At 41.2% G+C, this 22,511-nt stretch overlaps 1 protein-coding gene across 4 annotated transcripts in view; it reads left to right on the top strand.

The window, feature by feature from the left end:
- The window catches only part of LOC143287987 (uncharacterized), a 51,932-nt gene that overhangs the window by 6,510 nt on the left and 22,911 nt on the right, over window positions 1-22,511 (top strand). For 2 of the 4 annotated variants that reach the window (XM_076596263.1, XM_076596255.1), the window contains exons 2-8: window positions 1,740-1,780; window positions 3,538-4,225; window positions 5,479-5,650; window positions 6,458-6,583; window positions 13,730-13,935; window positions 17,813-17,885; window positions 20,078-20,205. In XM_076596263.1, the coding sequence (XP_076452378.1) occupies window positions 1,740-1,780; window positions 3,538-4,225; window positions 5,479-5,650; window positions 6,458-6,583; window positions 13,730-13,935; window positions 17,813-17,885; window positions 20,078-20,205 (1,434 nt within the window). Of the gene's footprint in view, window positions 1-1,739; window positions 1,781-2,076; window positions 4,226-5,478; window positions 5,651-6,457; window positions 6,584-13,729; window positions 13,936-17,812; window positions 17,886-20,077; window positions 20,206-22,511 lie in introns of those variants that run through there. The other 2 variants (XM_076596248.1, XM_076596240.1) reach the window with 1 other exon arrangement.

Here is a 22,511-nt window from a genome sequence, read left to right as displayed (position 1 = left end):
ATACACACATTATATATACACACACACACACATAATATATATATATATATATATATATATATATATATATATATATACACATGAACACACACAATACACATATAATGCACACACACACACATGCACATATGCAGGCACACGTGCGTGAGCACACACACAGACGCAGACATTCACATACACAGAGAAAATCCCAGCAGAGAAAGAGAGATAGCAGTGATGTATGTCTTACACTGATGTTATGTCAGTCGCATATACATCAGCCAGACACCGTTTGTAACCATTTTGGCGAACTGGCGTTTATCACGTTACATATATTGACATTTTTATGGTGATCTATTCAGTATCACACACACACACACACACACACACAGAGTATGGTGTGATTGATGTTGACAGGTTGTTCTACTTCTTGATAACCTGATATTCCTTATTCCTCTCTTCCTGAAACATTGTAGCTGTTGTCATCTGGCTTGTTGTCGTGATGATAATAATTTTCCTTGCCCTTCTCTGCCATCCCTTCTTCCGTTGTCTTTTTCTTCATCTTTTCTTTCTTTTTCCTTGTTTGAAATCTTACATGGGGAAATTGAAAACAACTTCTTCTTTTTTTTTATAATTTATTTTTAAGCTTAATGGGACATGTTTGTGTGTTTTGCCTTTGGTTTGTGGTAGTGGTGTGTCTGTTGTTGATGTTTCTGCTGTTGATTATTTGTGTTGGTTTATTAATTTCTTTTGTTGCTGCTGCTGTTGTTGAGAAGTCAGCATTAAAAAAAAAATTGATATATTGTCATTTTTGTAAGTGTATGGTTTTATTTTGTCTGTTGTTTCCAAAGTTTGTTAGCTTTTGTATCATGATCTGTTCTAAAGGACTTGGCAATAAGATTATAATTATTCAGTTTGTTTTTTTTGGTTTCAGTGTGTGGGGATGGGGGGTTGAGGGAGGAAAGGGGGTTATTGATTAAGGGTGTGTGTGAGTGTTCTGGAGATGGTAAATGTGAAACCTGATGATTTTATATGGTATGAACATTGTGTTTAGTCTCACCCACATATATGCATCATATGCTCAATTTTTGGTACTCTGTGCGTGTTAAAACAAAAAGATTTAGATATAATGGATAACATGTAACAGCTGTGTTTGAATGTATGATTTGGGTTCTGATTTGTTTCCACATATTTTGATAGGTTCTGATACTTCGTAACATGAATAAGGTGTTCTATTAATACAGTTAGTATTTTTATCTGAAGCATTGTATTTCCATGGTTTGTATGTCAAAGGATCCATCAAGTATTTCTTTTTCTGCTCATTATGATATTGTGTTTTTTGCCTGTATTGATAAATGACTGTTTATCTGAAAATTAAGGTCTGGATACATGAGGATTCAAAGAAGTAGTGTTTTCCTGTGAAAATATTACAAATTGTTTAGTGACTGAAAATGACAAGCATTTGTTCAGTGCACACTCAGTGTGTGTGTGTGTGTGAGTGTGTGTGTGAGTGTGTGTGTGTGTGTGTGGGTGTGTGTGTGTGTGTGTGTGTGCCTGCATGTGTGTATGTATACATGGATGTTGAAATATATGGAAAATAAATATGGAGAGACAAAGAGAGAGAGAGAGAAAGAGAGAGACTCAGAGAGAGGGAGAGTAAGCAAGCACTGGTCTTGTTTACCAGTTCTGACTTGAGTAACTAGTTTCAGGTGTATTGAATCTGCCAAAACCCAGCAGCATGGATGTGTTGATGGTTTCAGAACATGTCGCAGGCAGCAGCTCTGGCCGCCTCAGAGCCGACGTAAGCAACCTAGGAGCCGACCTACAGTCTCTCTCCACCTCCTGGCTCGCATGGCATCACAGCATCACCACATTCCTTCTCCCCTCACACTCCTCAGAAGCTCCTCAGCCCAGAATGACCGCACCACCGCCACAGGCTAACGCCGATCATCCACCACACCACTGCTGCAAATTCCTCTCTATCCTCCCTGTATGATTCGTTTGTCTCAAAATGTGTTCGTGTTCTTCTCCTGCAGACTGATCATACTGCTGGAATTTTTTTTTTCTTTTTTTTTTTTTGGGGGGGGGGGGGGGGGATCAGGTCTTTAAAAAAAAATTGTTTTAATCATCTCCCATGTATTCCCCCCAATGCACTGTTTACTCCCGATGCAAAAACTGCACACTGCTATGACTGTTGCGGCTGCACTGTGATTTTACCTGATGAATCTGTTCTACATGCCTTGCACAAAAAAAACAACTAATGCATTCCTGATCTGATGCACTCTTCTTCTGATGAAGAACACTGTCAGTCCGGCTTTTCTTGTCTCCACCCCCTGACCCAGTGATGATGATAATTGCTGCTTTTTAACTTAACATAAAACTGGCTGTGTATGAAACTAAACAGAAATCTGGCTGTGTGTGACATGTTCATTTTAAGATTATCGTTTATTTAATATCTGCTCTGTGTGTAGTAATCTGAACCATGGAGAAAAGGATTATTTTTGTTGTTGTTGATAGAATCATAATTGAACCATAACTCTGACTGTGTTTACTTGACTTCAGCATTCTGTGATACAAACAGGGGTGATGCAAGAACATTGTTTAGTTTTTTTGAAGACAACCCACCCCATTCTTTCATTTGTTTTTCTGAAAAGTTTGTGATTTGGGTTTGAGTTCAGTAGATTTTTTATTCCTCGCAATTATATATTGTTGAGTGTGTTATACTTTTCAATCTCCTTCAAATATTGTTGAAAAACTTTTGATAAAGAAGATACATACACATGAATAACTATGCTTTACCTTTATCAGAATTGCTATATCTTGATTAAACTGTAATAATGCACAAACTTAAATGAAAGTGAAATGTTGTAGCTTCAGTTACCTGTCTTTATTTATAGGGAAGGCTTGTGTATGAGTGAACTGTGAGTGGACTACAAGCTTTAAAATGTCATTGTCAGTTTCAATTTAAACATTAGATTGTTCTGAATACAGCATTTACCAAAGGAGTATGGATTGCTGTAGCTTCCATCACACCTCACTGTTATATGACTTTTGCAGCTGTTTTTCTTATTGTCTGAAGACATTTTACAGATGATTTAACATATCTGGAACACAATAAGCAGTGGTTTTGCACTCACGAAACCAGCATCTGTTATATCTTTCAGAAAGACAATATTGATTCTTGAAATAATACTTGATTTTTATATTCAGATCGGACAGTCTAAGGAAAACCATATGATTCAGAATCTATACAAATCCTGATAAATGAGATGTTGCTCTTCAACAGTCTTGGTATTTCTAGTACTGTGCAGAAGCAGTTTGTAACAGTTTATGATGTGTATTTCGAGATCTTTTTGAAGATTTGTATATTTTCATTGACTGCAATATTGTTTTTGAAATGTGTGATTTTGTCTTGTGTCCATTTCCTATAAAGAATCTTCGATGAAGATCAATTTAAAATCAAGCAATGTTTTCTTACACCCCAAATTCATACCAGCCCATTCCTCAAAGCACACCCCTTAGGAACACCCCGAATTATGAGTTCCTGTGTCGCTCCAGTTTCCGACCCAGGGCACTTCAAGGTCAGGCTGAGCTTACCCAGTCAGTGTGTGTGCACCCAACCACCGGCAGCAATGATGCTGTTCACCCGGGAGGCGGTCCCGACAGACCGAGTTTTTCCGAGTCCGTCCAGGTGGTGCCAGAGACGTCAGGAGGCTTCCGCGTGCTGCGGCCGGGGGCATCCATCTCCAGCCTTCAGCGGCAGCCACTGGTGGACGGCACAGTGCTGGACAGCCACCGCCGCTTCAGCCGCAACATCAGCACCCCCATCATGCAGGACAGACTGGCCAGTGCTCGCCAGAGGCTGGACACCACCAGCCAGTCCCTGGACAGCCAGGCACAGCTGATGCGGAGTCTCACTCTCTCCAGGAGCAGCAGCCTGGCGACCGGCAGCAGCCTGCTCAGTCTGAGCAGCACCAGGGAGCCACTGAGCACACTGCATGAGTCGCTGCGGTTGCCTGCACTGCAGGATGTGACTTGTGAGCTGCAGTGCAGCTGCAAGAGGTACCACTCACACACGTTTGACGGCCGGCCATCCAACAAGGAACTGGAACAGGAAGCTCGCAGTTTCATTGACTCCTTAGTGTCTAACACGGAAGAAGCCAGAGAAGACAGTAACGATGACATGCGCAACATTTTCTGGACTCCATCATTGTCCTTTCATCCATATCACCATGGAGATAAAACAGTGAGTGTGGGTTTTCCTCTCTGTCTCCATAACCTGCCTGTGTTATGACACTGGTCAAGTAATATGCATGTAGAAACATGTATGTTCTTTTGCGTGTGGATGTGTATGTGTGTGTGTGTGTGTGTGTGTGTGTGTGTTATATTATCAGATGTGTGATTCAGACAAAGATGTAAGTCAGCAGCTTTTGCAGTTAAGACAAAATATGCAATGGACTGAGAGAACACATTTTTATACTGATAGATGATGATGATGATGATAATGATGATGATGATGTGGAGGTATTGAGGCATTGTGACAGGGCTTCCCTTCATGATAATAAAAGCCAGTGTATACCAAGCATGAGAATGTGTAACACTTGCAGTGTTAGTCACAAGATTTAAACAGTGTTCTGAGGAACGCATCCTTGGTATGGCTGGAAATCACACAATTATGTGCCTCTGATGGGGATAATGATAATGAAGATGATGATGATGATGATCTGTGCATCTGATTCTAATTCTGCTTTTCGCTCATCACTAAAGACTCATCTTTTTAAAACCTGTCTATAAGTACTCTCAGCTTTCTTTTCTCCAACAGCTCACTTTGGATGTATGTAGAGTGGGAAAGGGAGAGTGTGAGCCGTCCAGGGCTTCTGTGAAATTTCTTTCTCTTCTGTGAAATTTCTTTCTTTCTTTGAGAAAGAGTGGCCATGAATGTTTTATGTTACTTGTGATATTTTTCTTTCATGTAAAGTGCCCTGAGCTCTTAGTGAGAAAGGGCGCTATATAAATGTACAGTATTATTATTATTGATACTTGTATAGAATCTATCCTTTATTGGAGACCAAGCTCAAAGTGCTTGACAAGCACAAAATAATGATCATCATCATTTATAGTAGTGGTAGCAGTATTACAAGCGGTAGCAACTCTTATTGGTAACAAAAGTAGCGTCAAGCTGTTTATTTACATATATGTACACAAATTCATAGTAGAAGTAGTTGTAGTAGCAGTATTAGTAGTAGCAACAGTAGAAGTGGGGGCAAGTAGTAACAACAGTAGTGTAAAGCTGTTTACTTACACGTACAAACATTCAAATATACATAGATACATATGTATATATATATATATATATATATATATATATATATATATATATGTGTGTGTGTGTGTGTGTGTGTGTAGATAAAGATGTAGATATAGTTACATATAATTAATATATATGTATATATATATACATATATAGATACATATATCATTATATGTATGAATACACAGGTGCAGTTTTCCGACCTGTGGCCTAGTCTGTCGGAGCTGCGGCAGCACTTTGAGAACAGTGGGGTCCAGCGCACGGTGCTGCGGGACTCAGCCATCTTGGACCTGTGCAAGCTGGCCGTCACCTGCGGCCCCCTCCGGCTGCTGAGGTGCCTCTTTGAGCTGGAGCTTGTGCGTAAGTCACCCGCGACACACCTCACTTAGAGTTTTCTTTCTTGTCTTCTTCTTTTAAAAAATCTTTCTATATGTGTGTGTGTGTGTGTATGTATCTCTGTGTTTGTGTGTGTGTGTTGTGTGTACCAACACCAACACTGGAAAATTACTATTGTTGGAAAAGACATGTTTACAAAACAGGCTTAAAAGAATTTAGGGAGACAGAACGTCACAATTTTTCTGGCTGTTTAAAGATCTCTGACCCTGTTGCTTCTTCTTTGCAACAGGGATTTTTGATAGCCTGGTATCAGAAGCAGAACGTTGGTGATGAGTTGGAATGTATACTTACGGGGAATCTTTCTTACAAAGTGTCACTATCCCTTGAGATTTAATAATACAGAATGAGGAGGAAAGTGGCAGAATGGTGAAGACGCTCATCTGCCAATACAGAGAGTCTGTGAATCCTGCTCTCACCCTTTCTCCCAAGTTCTACAGAAAAATCATACTGAGCGTCTTAGTCTTTCGGATGAGACGATAAACCGAGGTCTCATGTGCAGCATGCACTTGGCGCACTGAAAAAGAACCCATGGCAACTAGAGTATTGTCATCTGGAGAAATTCTGAAACAGAGATCCACTCTGACAGGTAAACAAATACATACATGCATGCTCTCAAGGTCTGACTAAGCGCGTTGGTTTATGCAGCTGGTCAGGCATCTGCCTAACATTACAGATGTGGTGTAGCATACATGGATTTGTCCGAATGCAGTGACGCCTCCTTTAGAAACTGAAACTGATACATCGGTGAAAGGATCGTTCATGTCCACACAGGGGTGGACCAGCAGATGGACCATGGGACGGGGATGCTGCACCTGGCTGTACTGGCACACAATGTGGAGGCCATACAGTACCTCACAGCATCAGCCAAGATCTCGCCCAAACTGCGCGATAGGACAGGTCAGTGCAGGCAGCTGACAGGATCTAAAAGAAGCACAGTCACAGTGAGAGAGAGAGAGAGAGAGAGAGGCTGTGAATGGGTGTGTGGGTATGGGGTGGGGGAGGTCTGGGGAGGTTTGGGGGGGGGGGGTGAATTTTTGACTCACTTGTGTAAACAAAGTGAGTCTATGTTTTAACCCGGTGTTCGGTTGTCTGTGTGTGTGTGTGTGTGTGTCCGTGGTAAACTTTAACATTGACATTTTCTCTGCAAATACTTTGTCAGTTGACACCAAATTAGGCATAAAAAAAAAAAAATCAGTTCTTTCCAGTCATCTTGTTTAAAACAATATTGCACCTCTGGGATGGGCACAAAAAAATAAAAAATGAAGCCTAATTATATGCAAATGCATTTACTGTTATATTTATATTTTTTGTATTCTTTAAACTTGGCACTTTGATCTGATATTCTGACCCAACAACAAGAGCAAAGTCATTATTATCATTTTTTGTTCAAACAGGAACTTCTTTTGCTAAGCATGGAAGTTTTATTTATTTTGCAAACGTTTTTGGTGCAGATAGTAAAAAAGGGAAATTACTCTGTAATTAATGCTAAACTGATTTGCTTAAACTGATCTTTCTCATCTTAAACATTACATTTTGAAATTATACTCAATACATAAAAAGCTTTGAATTTTTTTTTTTTTTTTTTTTTTTTAAGTGTATCACAAGTGAGTCTTGAAGGCCTTGCCTCTCTTGTTCTCTTTTGGCTGATCCATTTTTCTTAGACATTGTTCACTTACTCTTTCTTTCTTAACTGCTTAACTGCGTATGGAAAAGAAAAAAGAAAAGAAAAGAAAATGAGGATTTTTTCTGAAAAAAATGTAAGATTTAAGATGTTGGAATCTACATAGATTAGCTTGTTGATATTCCCATGTCCAAAACATATTCTTTGGATGGCTGCTTTTTCTTAATACCTTGAAAAAGGTTTTCATATAAGCTTAAATTTGGTATTTTTCTTTGAAAAAGTTGTTTTGTGGTTCTGTTATTGTTATGATGATGACGATGATGATTAAAACGATTATTGATTTTGACTGAAAAAAAAATCCACATAATTACTTAATACAGTCAGAACTTGATTCATTTCTGGGTTAACAGCTCCTGACTTGTCAAGTTCAAAGAAAAAAATGTCACATTTTTGCGATTGATTAGCACCAAGTGGGACAGTGATAAAAAGTCCAGGCTTGCTTTAATCAGTGTAAGGATCAGTGTCTTGGGTTCGGTTGTTTGTAGATACACCTTTGTTCACAGTCCATCAAATGTGTGTCAGCGTGATGGTGGTTATATAAGGACAAGGTCTCCTTTTTTTTGGTGTGTGTGTTTAAACTTTGATCAGATTTTGCTCAGCTGCACCTATATTGATGAATTTTTAAAAAATCCTTTTCAGAAAAGGTAAAAAGAATATACTTGTTTTTTTTTCTTTTTACTCATAAAAAATTGTGCATGGACTGTATCATATAAATTTTAATGAACTTCCCAAAACAGACACACACACACACACACACACACACACACACACACACACACACAACCCTGTCATGAACACTTCATTAGGGGAAAACATAGAAGACAGATGACTAAGCTACACAACACAAACAGGCCATATAGAACATATATACTGTCACAACTTGTGACGACAGTTAGGGCGTGTGACCCGTCTTCGTTTTTCTCCACCCTCTTCTTTCACTTTCCCTCCTTCTCCCATCCTTCAGTTCGGGTAGAAGTCTCGAATTGCGCACGAACCACGTGCATGCATATTACTCAGCTCACCTGAGCGAATATGAAATATTGTTGGGCAGCAACAATATTCGAGGCTTTTGCAGCCCGACTGCCGTAGTGTACGGGTCGTCTTCGTTGTTGGTGGGGTAGCTACCCCGACGTCTTGGCACCAGTTGAAGTGAGGGCCGCCTGTCCTCCGTTGGAGCCACTTCGGTGTTTCTTCGTCTGTCTTTGTTGTTGTTTTTGTGGTGGTCGTTGGCGTACGCTACCTGTGGCAGCTCTCGCTGTGTGCTGGGTGTCCCGGGCCTTTCGTCTGGTGACCCAGATCTTCACCCCTTCCTGCCCTGTGACTGGTGTCCTGGGTGTTCGTCCCCTCCTGCCCTGTGACTGGTGTCCTGGGTCTTTGCCCCCTCCTGCCCTGTGACTGGTGTCCTGGGTCTTCGCCCCCTCCTGCCCTGTGACTGGTGTCCTGGGTTTTCGCCCCCTCCTGCCCTGTGACTGGTGTCCTGGGCTCCGGGCCTTTTGACGTGCAGCCTGGGCCTTTGCCTGGCGCTGTATGCTGAGTTCTGGCACCTGTGCCTTTGGTTGAGGGTTCGTGCCTTTGGTCGAACTTCTGCGCCACGTGTCCGTTTGTCTGGAGCCGTGTGTTAATGTTTTTTCCCTTTTTTTTCCTTTTTAAGAGAAAAACTTGCTGAACCCGCCAAAGACTAAAGCACGAACATCTGTGTACCAGTTCTGGTTTTGGGGTGGTTTGTCTTCTCCTTGAGTGTGTGTGTGTGTGAAAAATCGCTTTTGAGAACATTTGAGAGAATCGGTAGTTTTGTATGCGACATCTGTTCGTTTCGTTTTTTTTTTGTAGTTATGGTATACATTTGTTTTTTGTTGTATTTTTGCAAGTATAGGCTGTGGGTGTAAGGTTGCGTGAGTGGGATAGACAGAGCGGAAGAGAATAAATTTTGTGTGGAAGAGAAATATCTGTATTCCCTAGGGGTGTCGTGACACATACACACATGCACAGTACTGAGATGTGTGTGTGTGGCTTCCTGTGGGGTGATGTGACACTGATACATTGATACAGTGATATCCTTCATGGGAGGAAAGGAGGTCACACTGACCCGCTGAAATAGGGAGTTGACTTGAAACTTAGGTAACACTTGATAGAGTTAGTTGGTGTTCTTTTAGGTAACTAAAACTTGATAGAGTTAGTTGGTTTTCTTTTAGGTAACGCTTGATAGAGTTTGTTGGTTTTCTTTTAGGTAACGCTTGATAGAGTTTGTTGGTCTTCTTTTAGTATGAGTTTGTTGGTCTTTTAGGTAATACTTGATAGAGTTAGTCGGTCTTCTTTTAGGTAACTAACACTTGACTGAATTAGTTGGTTTTCTTTTAGGTAATGCTTGATAGAGTTAGTTGGTCTTCTTTTAGGTAACACTTAGTAGAGTTAATTGGTCTTCTGCTGTCTGTCTGCACTCTGTGTATATCACTTGTTGTTTCTGTATCCTCAACAGGAATGGATGACATGTTTCATCCATTCTGTCCCTGTCTGCTCTCTCTTGTGTTCTCCCTCCCTGTGCATCCCTGTCTCTGTCAGAATTTCAGGAATCATAAATCAGGAATACTGCTGATTCCGGCATATGAATGGACAGTTTTTGGTGGTACTACGAAACTGGAAGTAGTCATGCAAATACCGGATAGTTCTCTGCTGAACGCACAGAATAAACACACACACATGCGCGCTTGCACATGCGCTTGCACACACACACATAAACACATACACACACACACACACACATGCACATGCACTCACACACATATCCACACACTGAGAATGCCCACCCACAAGCATACACATACACCGTTCATCTAATATCACTACTTGTGAAAAGACGCTAAAGAATAAACACACAGTCCATGGAGACTCCATAAGGGGAGAATACGGAGATGATAAAGTAAGCTACATTTCTTTCACAGGCCACGTTGAACAGAACACAGTACTCGCCTATGTGAGTGACCTGTTGCTGGGTGATGTGGCACTGATACAGTGATAGTGGTCACTGATGGTGAGGAGGCCACACTGACTTGCTGAAATAGTCAGCTGACCTGTGACTTAAGTAACGCTTGATAAACAGGTCAGTTGGTCACAGTGAAAAAATCTAGGTGATAGGTCGTCAAGTCAGTTTATTTGGGTTGGTTTGTTTGCACAGTTACTTTAGTCATGAAACTATGGTCGTCGTCAGTGTATTTGGGTCGGACTGTTTGCACAGTTACTTTAGTCATGAAACTATGGTCGTCGTCAGTGTATTTGGGTCGGTCTGTTTGCACATATACTTTTGCCCTCATGAAACTATAAGCTTCTACTTGTCCTGTCTGTCAGTTGAATGTCTGTGTCTTATTTCATTTTTTCTTTACCTGTCTCCTTTCATTATACCTGTCATTACACTATCATTTATGTTCTCCCTTCTGTCTCTGTCTTTTTAGAATTTCAGAAACCATATCGTTAGTGCTGCATATGAACAGATAACATCTGGTGTTACAATTATTATTGATACTTATCATCATAAAACCTATCTTCAGTCAGAGATCAAACTCTAAGTACTTTACAAACATGGAGTCATTCGCACAGCAGGCTGCCTGCCCGGATAGAACAGTCTGACAGATGCCTTTAGATGCTCATCATTTGTTTCCTGTGTTATTCTGTCAGGCTTCAGTCACATGCATGCACACGCATTTGTGTTACAATGGACTTGGAAGTAGTGACGCATACAACAGATGGTTCTCAGCTCAACATGCAGTATAAACACACACACACATGCATGTGTGCGCGCGCACGCCCGCACGCATGCACACACACACACACACACACACACACACACACACACACACATTTCTGACATGCATTTCATGCATGTTTGTGTAAAGTACTCCGTGATATCTCTTTCTTCTTATCTTATGACGCAGTGCTGAGGCAACATGTCGTCACTGATCAGATAACTTCCATTTGGTTGGATATATAGTATGTCAGTATGTCATCTTGATTTCAAAGCCTTAAATTCAGACCTACTGCACTTGACGTGAGCAAGGATTCAGTTTAACAAGCAGATGACAAAGTCCATAGAACTCTTTGTATTTTCATTTGAAGAGGGTGCAAAACGTTTCAGTGTATGGTGATACCTTGTGAACCGATACTTGGGGATACCTGTTCAGCAGAGACAAAAGTGGGAGACATTACACACTCATTCTGTATGTGAGAGGAGGTTGTGTCCCAATACAAACAGATGTGTCCAGGGCTGTGTGTGTCTTCTGGTGCGTGTGTGGTGGTGGGAGAACCTGTACAGCAGGGAATAGCCTCATGCATGAGTGAAGAAGCACAAGACAATCATGACAGTGGTAAGATGGGCTTTTTTTTTTTTTTTTAAATATGTATTTTTTTTTTAACCATATCAGTTTCCTCTGCCCTTCCTTTCTCATGTGTCCACACTCGCACTGTGCACTGACATGCACACATGCGCATGCATGCTTGCAGGCAATCACACACACACACACACACACACACACACACACACACTCAAGTGGACTGTTACATGTATGACCACTTTTACCCCGCCATTTGGATAGCCTTAAACAGTTTTCATGGGTGTGCAAGCTGGGTGGGTCCATGTTTCCATAACCAACCAACCAGTGGCCTGGATTATGTGATCTTTAGTCCACATCTTTTAATTTTCTGCGACATGTCTCAGTATAGGATTTTCTTGATATCATCATCACAGGAAAAATGTCAATGCCCAGATTGTATATTTCATATTTCCATGAACCATTTCGCTTTTCATGCCCTTTTGTGGGTAACTGTATAACTACTACAAAAAAGAAACATATACTGGTGGCTGAAGTGTGGGTTCAGGAGATGTGGAATGGACAGATGAGGGAAGAAGGAATTAAAAAGAAAATAACTGTCCTCAGTGTCATGAACTCACTGTCACTATCTTTCCTCAGTGTCATAAATGTTCCTCACCATTATTAACTCACTGTCACTACCTTTCCTCAGTGTCATGAATGTTCCTCACCATTATTAACTCACTGTCACTACCTTTCCTCAGTGTCATGAATGTTCCTCATCATCATTAACTCACTGCCATTAATTTTCTTAGTGTCATGAATGTTCCTCATCATCATTAACTCACTGTCACTACCTTTCCTCAGTGTCATGAATGTTCCTCATCATCATTAACTCACTGCCATTAATGTTCTTAGTGTCAGGAATGTTTCTCACCAGCATTAACTCACTGTCATTACCTTTCCTCAGTGTCATGAATGTTCCTCATCATCATTAACTCACTGCCATTAATTTTCTTAGTGTCAGGAATGTTCCTCACCATCATTAACTCACTGTCACTACCTTTCCTCAGTGTCATGAATGTTCCTCACCATTATTAACTCACTGTCACTACCTTTCCTCAGTGTCATGAATGTTCCTCACCATTGTTAACTCACTGTCACTACCTTTCCTCAGTGTCATGAATGTTCCTCACCATCATTAACTCACTGCCATTAATTTTCTTAGTGTCAGGAATGTTCCTCACCATCATTAACTCACTGTCACTGCCTTTCCTCATTGTCATGAATGTTCCTCACCATCATTAACTCACTGTCATTACCTTTCCTCATCATCATTAAGTGTCCCCACTGTCATTTACTCACTGTCATTAACTTTCATCGCCATCATTAACTCATTGTCATTGACTGTCCTCATCATCATTAACTCACTGTCATTAAATTTTTTCTGTGATTAACTTTCCTCACCATCATTTACTCACTATCATTGACTGTTCTCACTGTCATTACCGTTTTTAATTGTCATTAATGTTCCTCTCCATCATTAACTCACTGTCATTAACTATCACTGTCATTAACTGTCCCCACCGTCATTAACTCACTGTCATTAACTGTCCTCACTGTCATTAACTCACTGTCAGTAACTGTCCTCACTGTGATAACCTTTCCTCACTGTCATTAACTGTCCTCATTGTCATTACCTTTTGACACGATCATTTTACTCACTGTCATTAACTTTCCTCATTGTCATGAATGTTCCTCACCATTATTAACTCACTGTCATTACCTTTCCTCATTGTCATTAAGTGTCCTCACTGTCATTAACTGTTCTCACTGTCATTACCTTTCTTCAGTGTCATGAATGTTCCTCACCACCATATAACTCAATGTCATTAACTTTCCCACTCACCATCATTCATTTAACCTCACAGTCAACACCTGTCCTCACTGTCATCAACTTCCCTCCTCACCGCCATCATTCATTGAACCTGACTGTCATCATCATCATAATCATCATCATCATCATCAACCTTTCCTCATTTCCGGCCACCACCACTGTCGCAGGTAAGACAGCAGACCAGCTGTGCTACAGCGGGGGCCTGAGGCGCCACCTGCCGCCCAGGTACCAGGTGCACAGGGAGCCCCGTCAGGCTGCAGGGGGGGCAGAGGGCCGGAGGGCGATGCTGAAGGCCAGCGTGCAGGACAAGGACACCATCTTCAAGCTGGCCGCCAACCCCAAGTACTTTGACGAGATCCAGAAAAAACTGCAGGTAGGGTGTGTTGGGGTGTGTGTGTGTGTGTGTGTTTAAGCAGAGAGAGTGAGGGAGAGGGTTGGAGATTGTGAGGGTGGGGAGAGAGAGGGAGGGAGGAGGGGGAGAGGGAATAGAGAGGGAGGGAAGGGGGAGAGGGTAGGGAGGTGGGTGGGAGGGAACTAATGAACGAATGTACAAATGAACGAACGAATGAACAAAATTTTATTTCAAGAGGGTAATGGAATAAGCAGTAATATGCTTGTTTGCATCCAGCCCTCTGTGCAAAGAAAATTGACAAAAAAACAACAACAGTTTAAGTATACACAATAGCAGTATTAACAAAATTACATATGCATGCACAAAAACGAAAGTACAAATATTCATGTACAATACAATAAAGCCACGAATAAACAGCAAACAACAGGGATGAGAGTTGAGATGGAGAGAAGGAAAGTTGAGGGACAGGTAAAGAGTGAAGAAGGTATGGAAGGGAAGGAGAGAGAAAGAGAGAGAGAGAGGTTGGGGGAGAGAGTGGAGGGGAAAGGGGTATAGAAGGAGAAAGTGTACAAAATGTTAACATTGTCATAGACATTGTTCAGATCCAGTGTTGATAGGAAGCGGAAAATATTTCAGGCATGTGTAGTGACAGAGAGAAAGTGGAGAGGAGAGAAGGGAGAAAGAAAAGCTTGCAAGATCTCCAAGATTGCTGCTGGTCCCAAACACTGTAATCAGTCTCCAGGAAAAGGTGTATGATTATGTGTGAGTGTTGCTTTTGGGAAGAGGACACCATCTTGTGTGTGTGAGTGCATGTGTGTGTGTGTGTGTGTGTGTGTGTGTGCATTTGTGCAGAGAGGGAGAGAGAGGAAAAGAGAGAGAGAGAGAGAGAGTGTGTGTGTGTGTGTATGTGTGCATGTGCATATGTGTGTTTGTGCACAGGGTGTGTGTGAGTGTGCGTATGTTTGCCTGTGTGTGCATTTGTAAGTATGTATAGATGTATCAGGAGGAACACTGCGAAAAAGGTGAAAGTATCAAAGTCAGAAGGGAAGAATGTGTGTGTGTGCACATGTGTGCATGCGCATGCATGTTCATGTGTGTTTGATTGAATGTGATGAGGAATGAACTCAAAAGTATCAAAAATTGTGGAAAAGATAGAAGTCGTATCTTTTCCTTTGACATTTAAACCAACAGAAGAAAAGCAAAGCTAGTCCCAGAGAGAAAAAAAAAAAAAAAAATGTGGGAACCTCAGAGTTCCACCAGCAGATTTCAGCTTAATGATAATGTTCTCAGGTTTCCAACTGAGTGGATTTTGTTTGGGGTTGTCGTGGTTTAGGGAGTGGGTGCAGGGGGTGGGGTGGAGGTAAAGGGTTGGGGGGCAACGTGACAATTGTGTCTTTGAAAGGGATGGCTTTTGTTCATGTCCCTACATGAAACTCAATGAATAAACACCTGTCTGTCTGGTTGTCTGTCTGTCTTTCTGTCTGTCTCTCTCTGCTTGCTTCCTCTTTTTCCCCTTCACTGTCTCTGCATTGACTGACTCATCCTTTCACCCCCCCCCCCTCCCCCCACACCTCCATCCAAGTTATTTGATCCCAAAGTCACAAGTCACACTGCAGTCCCTTTTCTCTAGTCACCATGCATGTATGCATCCTGTCCTGTCCACTGAACTGAGCCGGTCTGCTGACCTCATTATTGATTTGTTTTCTCCGACCTGTACGACTTTTTTTTTTTTAATAATTTTTTTTTTTATCTTGTCTTTCATTATCTGTTCACCCAGCCAGTATCATTGTTGTCAGTGTCAGCCTGTACCGGTGTATGTATGATATGAACACATCTTGTTTATTCGGATCCGGTAGAAGCGAAGCAGATCATGACGTAGTTGAAACTGGGTTCAAAACATCCTGTTTATCATGTATTCTCCATGTGTAAGCTGCTTAGTGGTTGCTGACACACTTTGTAGAGTTTGTAGACTTGGTGATGCTTTAAAATGCTGCTGGACGTTAGTAAACAGCGTGGCTTGTTGTGTTACTTTGCATGGTGTCATGTGGTTGAGTCACATCTTTTTGTTTTTGTTTTGTTTCTTTTATTATTGGTTGTTTTTTTTCTCTTTCTGTTGTATTCACTTTTGTGTTTTGTTGAATTGTTAGTTTTCTTTTTTTTTTTTTTTTTTTTAGTAATTTTTTTTAACTACGTTGGTGTTTTTGTTGTTGTTTTCATATGTTGATTTTGTACATTTGTTATTGTCAGCATTGTTCATAGACTCTGTTAATTTAACAAGTAAATCAATATCTCTATATTGAAAAAAAATCCAGCATTTTCACACTCAGACACAAACAGACAGACAGACAGACAGACAAACAGACACACACACACACACACACACACACGCATGCACTGTGTCACTCACTTATTGCTTTTTGTGTGGTATCCACATCATAACCCATGTAATTAAGCATCAGGTATACCTCTGTTACAAATTAAACAGACTTTTATTATCTTCTGGGTGAGAAATGTATACCTTAAACATAAGATCTACAGCATAGAGACTTGCCTGTTCAAGTCTTCTTATGATTCCTTTTCACTGTTCACTGGTGTGTGTGTGTGCGTGTGTGTGTGTGTGTGTGTGTGTGTGTGTGTGTGTGTGTGTGTGCGTGTGTGTTGTGTGTGTGTGTGTGTGTGTGTGTGTGTGTGTGTGTTCTATGAAATGCATTTTGTTTTAATCTAAGCAATATTTACTTTATAGCTTTTATAATCTTAAGGGCATTGCACTTTCAGCGAGACACTGAGCAGGAAAAACCAACTTCTTGGCAGATGCTCTTAGCAGGTCCAAGAGTGTCATATGCACAGAGTGCACCCTGGACAAGGACAGCCTTCAGGTGGTGTGGGAACAGTGGTCTCGGCCGATGGTGGACCTTGTTCAACAAGAGACTTCCCACTTCCGTCTCTTCGGTTGCCGACCCAGAAGCGTGGGCAGTGGATGCTCTCTCTCTAGATTGGAGCAGTCTGATTGCCTCCGCGTTTCCTCCCTTTCCAATTCTGTCCAAGGTGATACGGAAAGACAGATTGGAACACCCGCAGCTGATCCTCATTGCGCCGAAATGGCCAGTCCAGACCTGGTTTCCGGACCTTCAGTCCCTGACACATGTTCCCACCCCTGGAACTTGAAACCAAATCTCATCTGCTGAGGCAGCCTCGCTCGGGCACTCCGCATTCCAATCCTCAACTGCTCCACCAGCACGCATGGCTGCTGTGCGGTCGGAACTGTCAGCATCACCATTGAAGTCCTCGACCCCTTGGTCGGCCTCTGTGTCGGCTGTGCTGACCCAGGGGTGTGCCTCCTCTGACCTCCTCTCCATAGTCACCAGAGCAAGGAGGCAGGGAACGGAGACTTTGTATGACTTTCGCGCTTATAGTTTTTAGAGGCGTTTGATTGGCTGAGAGCGGGTGGGCCCGTCTTTTCACTGTTAGCCGCACGAAATTTGGCCAAGCAGAGCAAACCAATAGGCCTAGTTTGCATCAGTTTGACATGGTAAGTATATTTAACACCAAACATGGAGTATAATACAAACTCCTCCTTTTTCTTTCATATGAACACACTGGATGTTTTCCATTGTTAGATAGCGGTTGATATGTTTTTTTAAGGCATGTTTATAGTCAACTGGATGATGTAAGGCGCTTTGAGCAGCATTGGTGCTGGATATCGCGCCACAGAAAAAACTATGTATTATTATTATTATTAGTAGTAGTAGTAGTAGTAGTATTCATGTTTCAAGGAGCACAATTGCTCTTTCCAGTAATTTGATCGATCCCTTCTTCTTTTTCTTCTTCTGCATAACTGGTGTTTCAGTTCGGTTTCTTTTCTCGTACCATCTCATGCTGTTTTTTTTGTCTGCTTCAGACCCTGGACTTCAATATCAACACGGAATGTGACACAAACGGGGATTTCTTGCTGCACATTGCTTGCCGCAGAGGTTGGTGGACATGGACACTGACTCTCGCTGATCTTGTTGATTATGACAATCCCATAAACATGACGTAATGCTTTCAGTTCACATAGATTTCTGTCTGTCAGACACACTGTTTCAGTTTCAGATTCAAGGAGTTGTCAAAGCGTGTGGAATGATTTGTATATGCTAAGCCATATCTACTAAAACAATTTTAGAAAAAGAAGAAAAAAAGGGGAAAAAAGGAGCAGAAGCCTGACTTAGGCTTAAACCTCAAATCCTGATCAAGTCTTGAGACACACACACACAGCTGAGCGATAACGATGTGACAGCACTTACTGCAGGTGGGGTATATTCCAGTTTCGCAGTGGAGCATGTTATGTTATGTTATATAATAGAATAGAATAGAATAGAATATGCCTTTATTACCAAGTGTACTGGGGTCACAAGGAATATTGAGGGGGATAGTACACAATAAGGTAGAAACATGAATCGAAAATCAGACACAGATACAGTAGAAATTAGGATACATACAAGTGCATATCAATACAAAAACGTGTGCATACTCACATATACATGCACTGCACACACACACACACACACACACACACACACACACACACACAGCACACACGCACACACACACACCAGCATGTTCATGATCCTGTGTATTATGTATCCCATAGACAATACTGAACAGACTGCATCATCCTTGGCATATACCTTGTGCTTGTCATACAGGTAACACCAGAGTCACACATGTGTCATGTTCTTGTTTCATTTCTGCTGTTGGCCTTCTCCGTGTCTTTCAATGATTTACTAAAAGCTATTTGAATGTATTTACTTGTCTGTTTATTTTGTTGAGAGAGCCAGAAGTAGAGGACACGGAGTATCCGCGAATCGATTGCGATCGCGCCTTAATTTTAGCCCGATTGCCCAGTTGAGCCACATAATTTTGCGACCTGGCTGAAGACATAATTGGACAAAAAACAAGAACACCAAAGAATCGATAGACAGATAGAAATATGAAAAAAACTTAGCCGTATGAAGAGCACAGGAACAGGAGTCGAGATGGCTGCCAGAAAAAGAGGGCGCTAGTCAGGGGGGCACATGGGAGGTTACCTACTTCTGGGAGGTTATTGGCCGTAGCTACTTTCGTTTTCTCTGCATAGGCGGATAGTAGTTTGCACAGGACAGGAATGTCAGACCCCTGCCGGAGTCTGCACTAGTGGGTCACGGTAAGTATGTTACTTAAACGTAATTTTAGGAAGAAAATTTCCTTTTCATTTCATGTTAATGTTTTACACAAACCTGGGGTAGGCTCTCAAGGCCTGATCAACACATTGGGTTTATGTGAAGGTCAGGCATCAGTTCCTGTTTTTAAAAAAAGGTTTAGTTTTTAAACAGTAGTTGTTTTGGAACTTGTACGGATCAGTCCACATGTTTGACACCTCCATGAAACTGGATTTAAAGCATTGTATTGTTATTGTGTATTGTACTGTATTGTATGGTATTGTATTGTATGGAGTGATGGCCTAGAGGTAACGCGTCCGCCTAGGAAGTGAGAGAATCTGAGCGTGCTGGTTCGAATCACGGCTCAGCCACCAATATTTTCTCCCCCTCCACTAGACCTTGAGTGGTGGTCTGGACACTAGTCATTCGGATGAGACGATAAACCGAGGTCCCGTGTGCAGCATACATTTAGCACATGTAAAAGATCCAACGGCAACAAAAGAGTTGTTCCTGGCAAAATTCTGTTGAAAAATGCACTTAGATAGGAAAAACAAATAAAACTGCGCGCAGGGGGAAAAAAAATGGGGTGGCACTGTAGTGTAGTGACACGCTCTCCCTGGGGAGAGCAGCCTGAATTTCTCACAGAGAAATCTGTTGTGACAAAAAGAGAAATACAATACAATACAATACAATACAATGTATTGTATTGTGTTTATTGTGTTGTACTGTATTGTATTGTGTTGTACTGGTGTTGTACTGTGTTTTGTTGCATTACATTACATTGCATTGCATTGAATTGCATTGTATTGTAATGTGTTGTATTGTACTTTATTGTATGATGTCATACTGTGTTTTGTTGCATTGCATTGTATTGTATTGTGTTGTATTGTTTGTTGCATTGCTTTGTACTGTACTGTCCTGTCCTGTCCTGTCCTGTCCTGTATGTACTGTACTGCAGTGCCCAGTGGTGTGTGTGTGGTGTGCAGGGCTCAGCCAGCTGCCGCTGATCATGGCGCTGGTGAAGATCCAGGGGGCGGACGTGGAGCTGTGCAACGCTGACGGCATCACCCCCCTCATGCTGGCTGCCTCCACTGGGAACCAAGTCCTCTGCGACGTCAGTGGCCTCTTGTTGTTTTGTGTTGTTGTCTTCCTGCTGGTAGTAATGATGGGTGGTGGTAGTTCTGACGGCGGTGTGTTGCCTCTTTGTCGATCTGCTGGGCTGTAAGCAACATGATTCGATTTGATGGTGTATATGTTAAGGGACAGCTGCATAGCTATGTAGCAGGTGCCCATGGATTTTGGATGTTTGCTTTGACATTCTTGAGCATGGATTATGCATGCTTGAACGCAGACATTTGTCAGAGCTTCGCTAGGATACGCACGAGGGCAAGTTTTGCATATACACACACTGGCACATGTTCACTCGCACTTGCGTGCATTCATGCATGCATGCTTACTCACACGCATACATGCAGGTATGCATGTGTGTGCACACATGCACACAGATTTTTTTTTTTTTTTTTTTTATCAGTGGAGCTGTGTAGTGTAGTGATGAAACAACACAGAACACCATGAAGGTTGCTGGACCATCTCTGTACTTGTATTTTATTCAATAGATGATGGGTACTTGTGACCTTGAATATTAATGGATTGATAATGGACACACATGACATGGAATTTAATAATCATTGGATGGATGATGGGCATATGTGATCAGGACATTGTAATTGACAGAAGGATGATGCTCGGACGTAATCAGAACATTGTAATTGACAGAAGGATGATGGTTGGATGTAATCAGAACATTGTGATTGACAGAAGGATGATGCTCGGACGTAATCAGAACATTGTAATTGACAGAAGGATGATGGTCGGACGTAATCAGAACATTGTAATTGACAGAAGGATGATGCTCGGACGTAATCAGAACATTGTAATTGACAAAAGGATGATGGTTGGATGTAATCAGAACATTGTGATTGACAGAAGGATGATGGTCGGATGTAATCAGAACATTGTAATTGACAGAAGAATGTGGTTGGATGTAATCAGAACATTGTAATTGACAAAAGGATGATACTCGGATGTAATCAGAACATTGTGATTGACAGAAGGATGATGGTCGGATGTAATCAGAACATTGTAATTGACAGAAGGATGATGGTTGGATGTAATCAGAACATTGTAATTGACAGAAGAATGATGGTTGGATGTAATCAGAACATTGTAATTGACAGAAGAATGATGGTTGGATGTAATCAGAACATTGTAATTGACAAAAGGATGATGGTTGGATGTAATCAGAACATTGTAATTGACAGAAGGATGATGGTTGGATGTAATCAGAACATTGTGATTGACAGAAGGATGATGCTCGGATGTGATCAGAACATTGTGATTGACAGAAGGATGATGGTTGGATGTAATCAGAACATTGTGATTGACAGAAGGATGATGGTCGGACGTAATCAGAACATTGTAATTGACAGAAGGATGATGGTTGGATGTAATCAGAACATTGTGATTGACAGAAGAATGATACTCGGATGTAATCAGAACATTGTAATTGACAGAAGGATGATGGTTGGATGTAATCAAAACATTGTAATTGACAGAAGGATGATGCTCAGATGTTATCAGAACATTGTAATTGACAGAAGGATGATGCTCAGATGTTATCTGAACATTGTGATTGACAGAAGGATGATGCTCGGATGTAATCAGAACATTTTAATTGACAGATTTATGACAGATGAATTTGATTTAACATTGTAATTAATGGATGGATGAATGGACAGATATGAGCCCCTATTGTAATTAATTGGAGAATGATGGATGGATACGAGTTGAACATAGTAGTTAATCTCTGGATCATGGACATATGTAGCCTGATCATTGTAATAAATGGATGGATGATGGACGGATGTGATGGTCGGATGTGAATTGAACATTGCAGTTGATGGATGCCCAATGGATGTGACCTTAGCATTGTAATTAGCAGATAAATGATTGATGTGACCTGAACATTGTAATGAATGGATGATGGATGAATGTGACCTGAACATTGTAACTGACAGATGCCAGATGGATGTGACCTAAACATTGTGATTAACAGATGAATGACAGACAGATATGACCTGAATATTGTAATCAACAGATGACGGATGGATGTGACCTGATATTTTAATTGATGGATGGATGACAGATAGTTATGACCTGAACATTGTAATCAAGAGATGAATGGTCATGACCTGAACATTACATTAATGGATCGTTGACGGATTTTTTTTTCATTTTATTTTTTAATTTTTTTATGTACGCTTATAGTTGACTTCATCAAGTTTTTGCGCCTTATACATATTATTATTAGTAGTAGTAGTTCTTTTTTTATGCATTTATCTATTATTTATTCACCTTTTT

The sequence above is a fragment of the Babylonia areolata genome, chromosome 1 (assembly GCF_041734735.1).
Source record: "Babylonia areolata isolate BAREFJ2019XMU chromosome 1, ASM4173473v1, whole genome shotgun sequence".
Classification (NCBI taxonomy): domain Eukaryota; kingdom Metazoa; phylum Mollusca; class Gastropoda; order Neogastropoda; family Buccinidae; genus Babylonia; species Babylonia areolata.
Note: the sequence above shows the minus strand (reverse complement) of the source record. Positions and strands in the feature narration are given on the sequence as shown.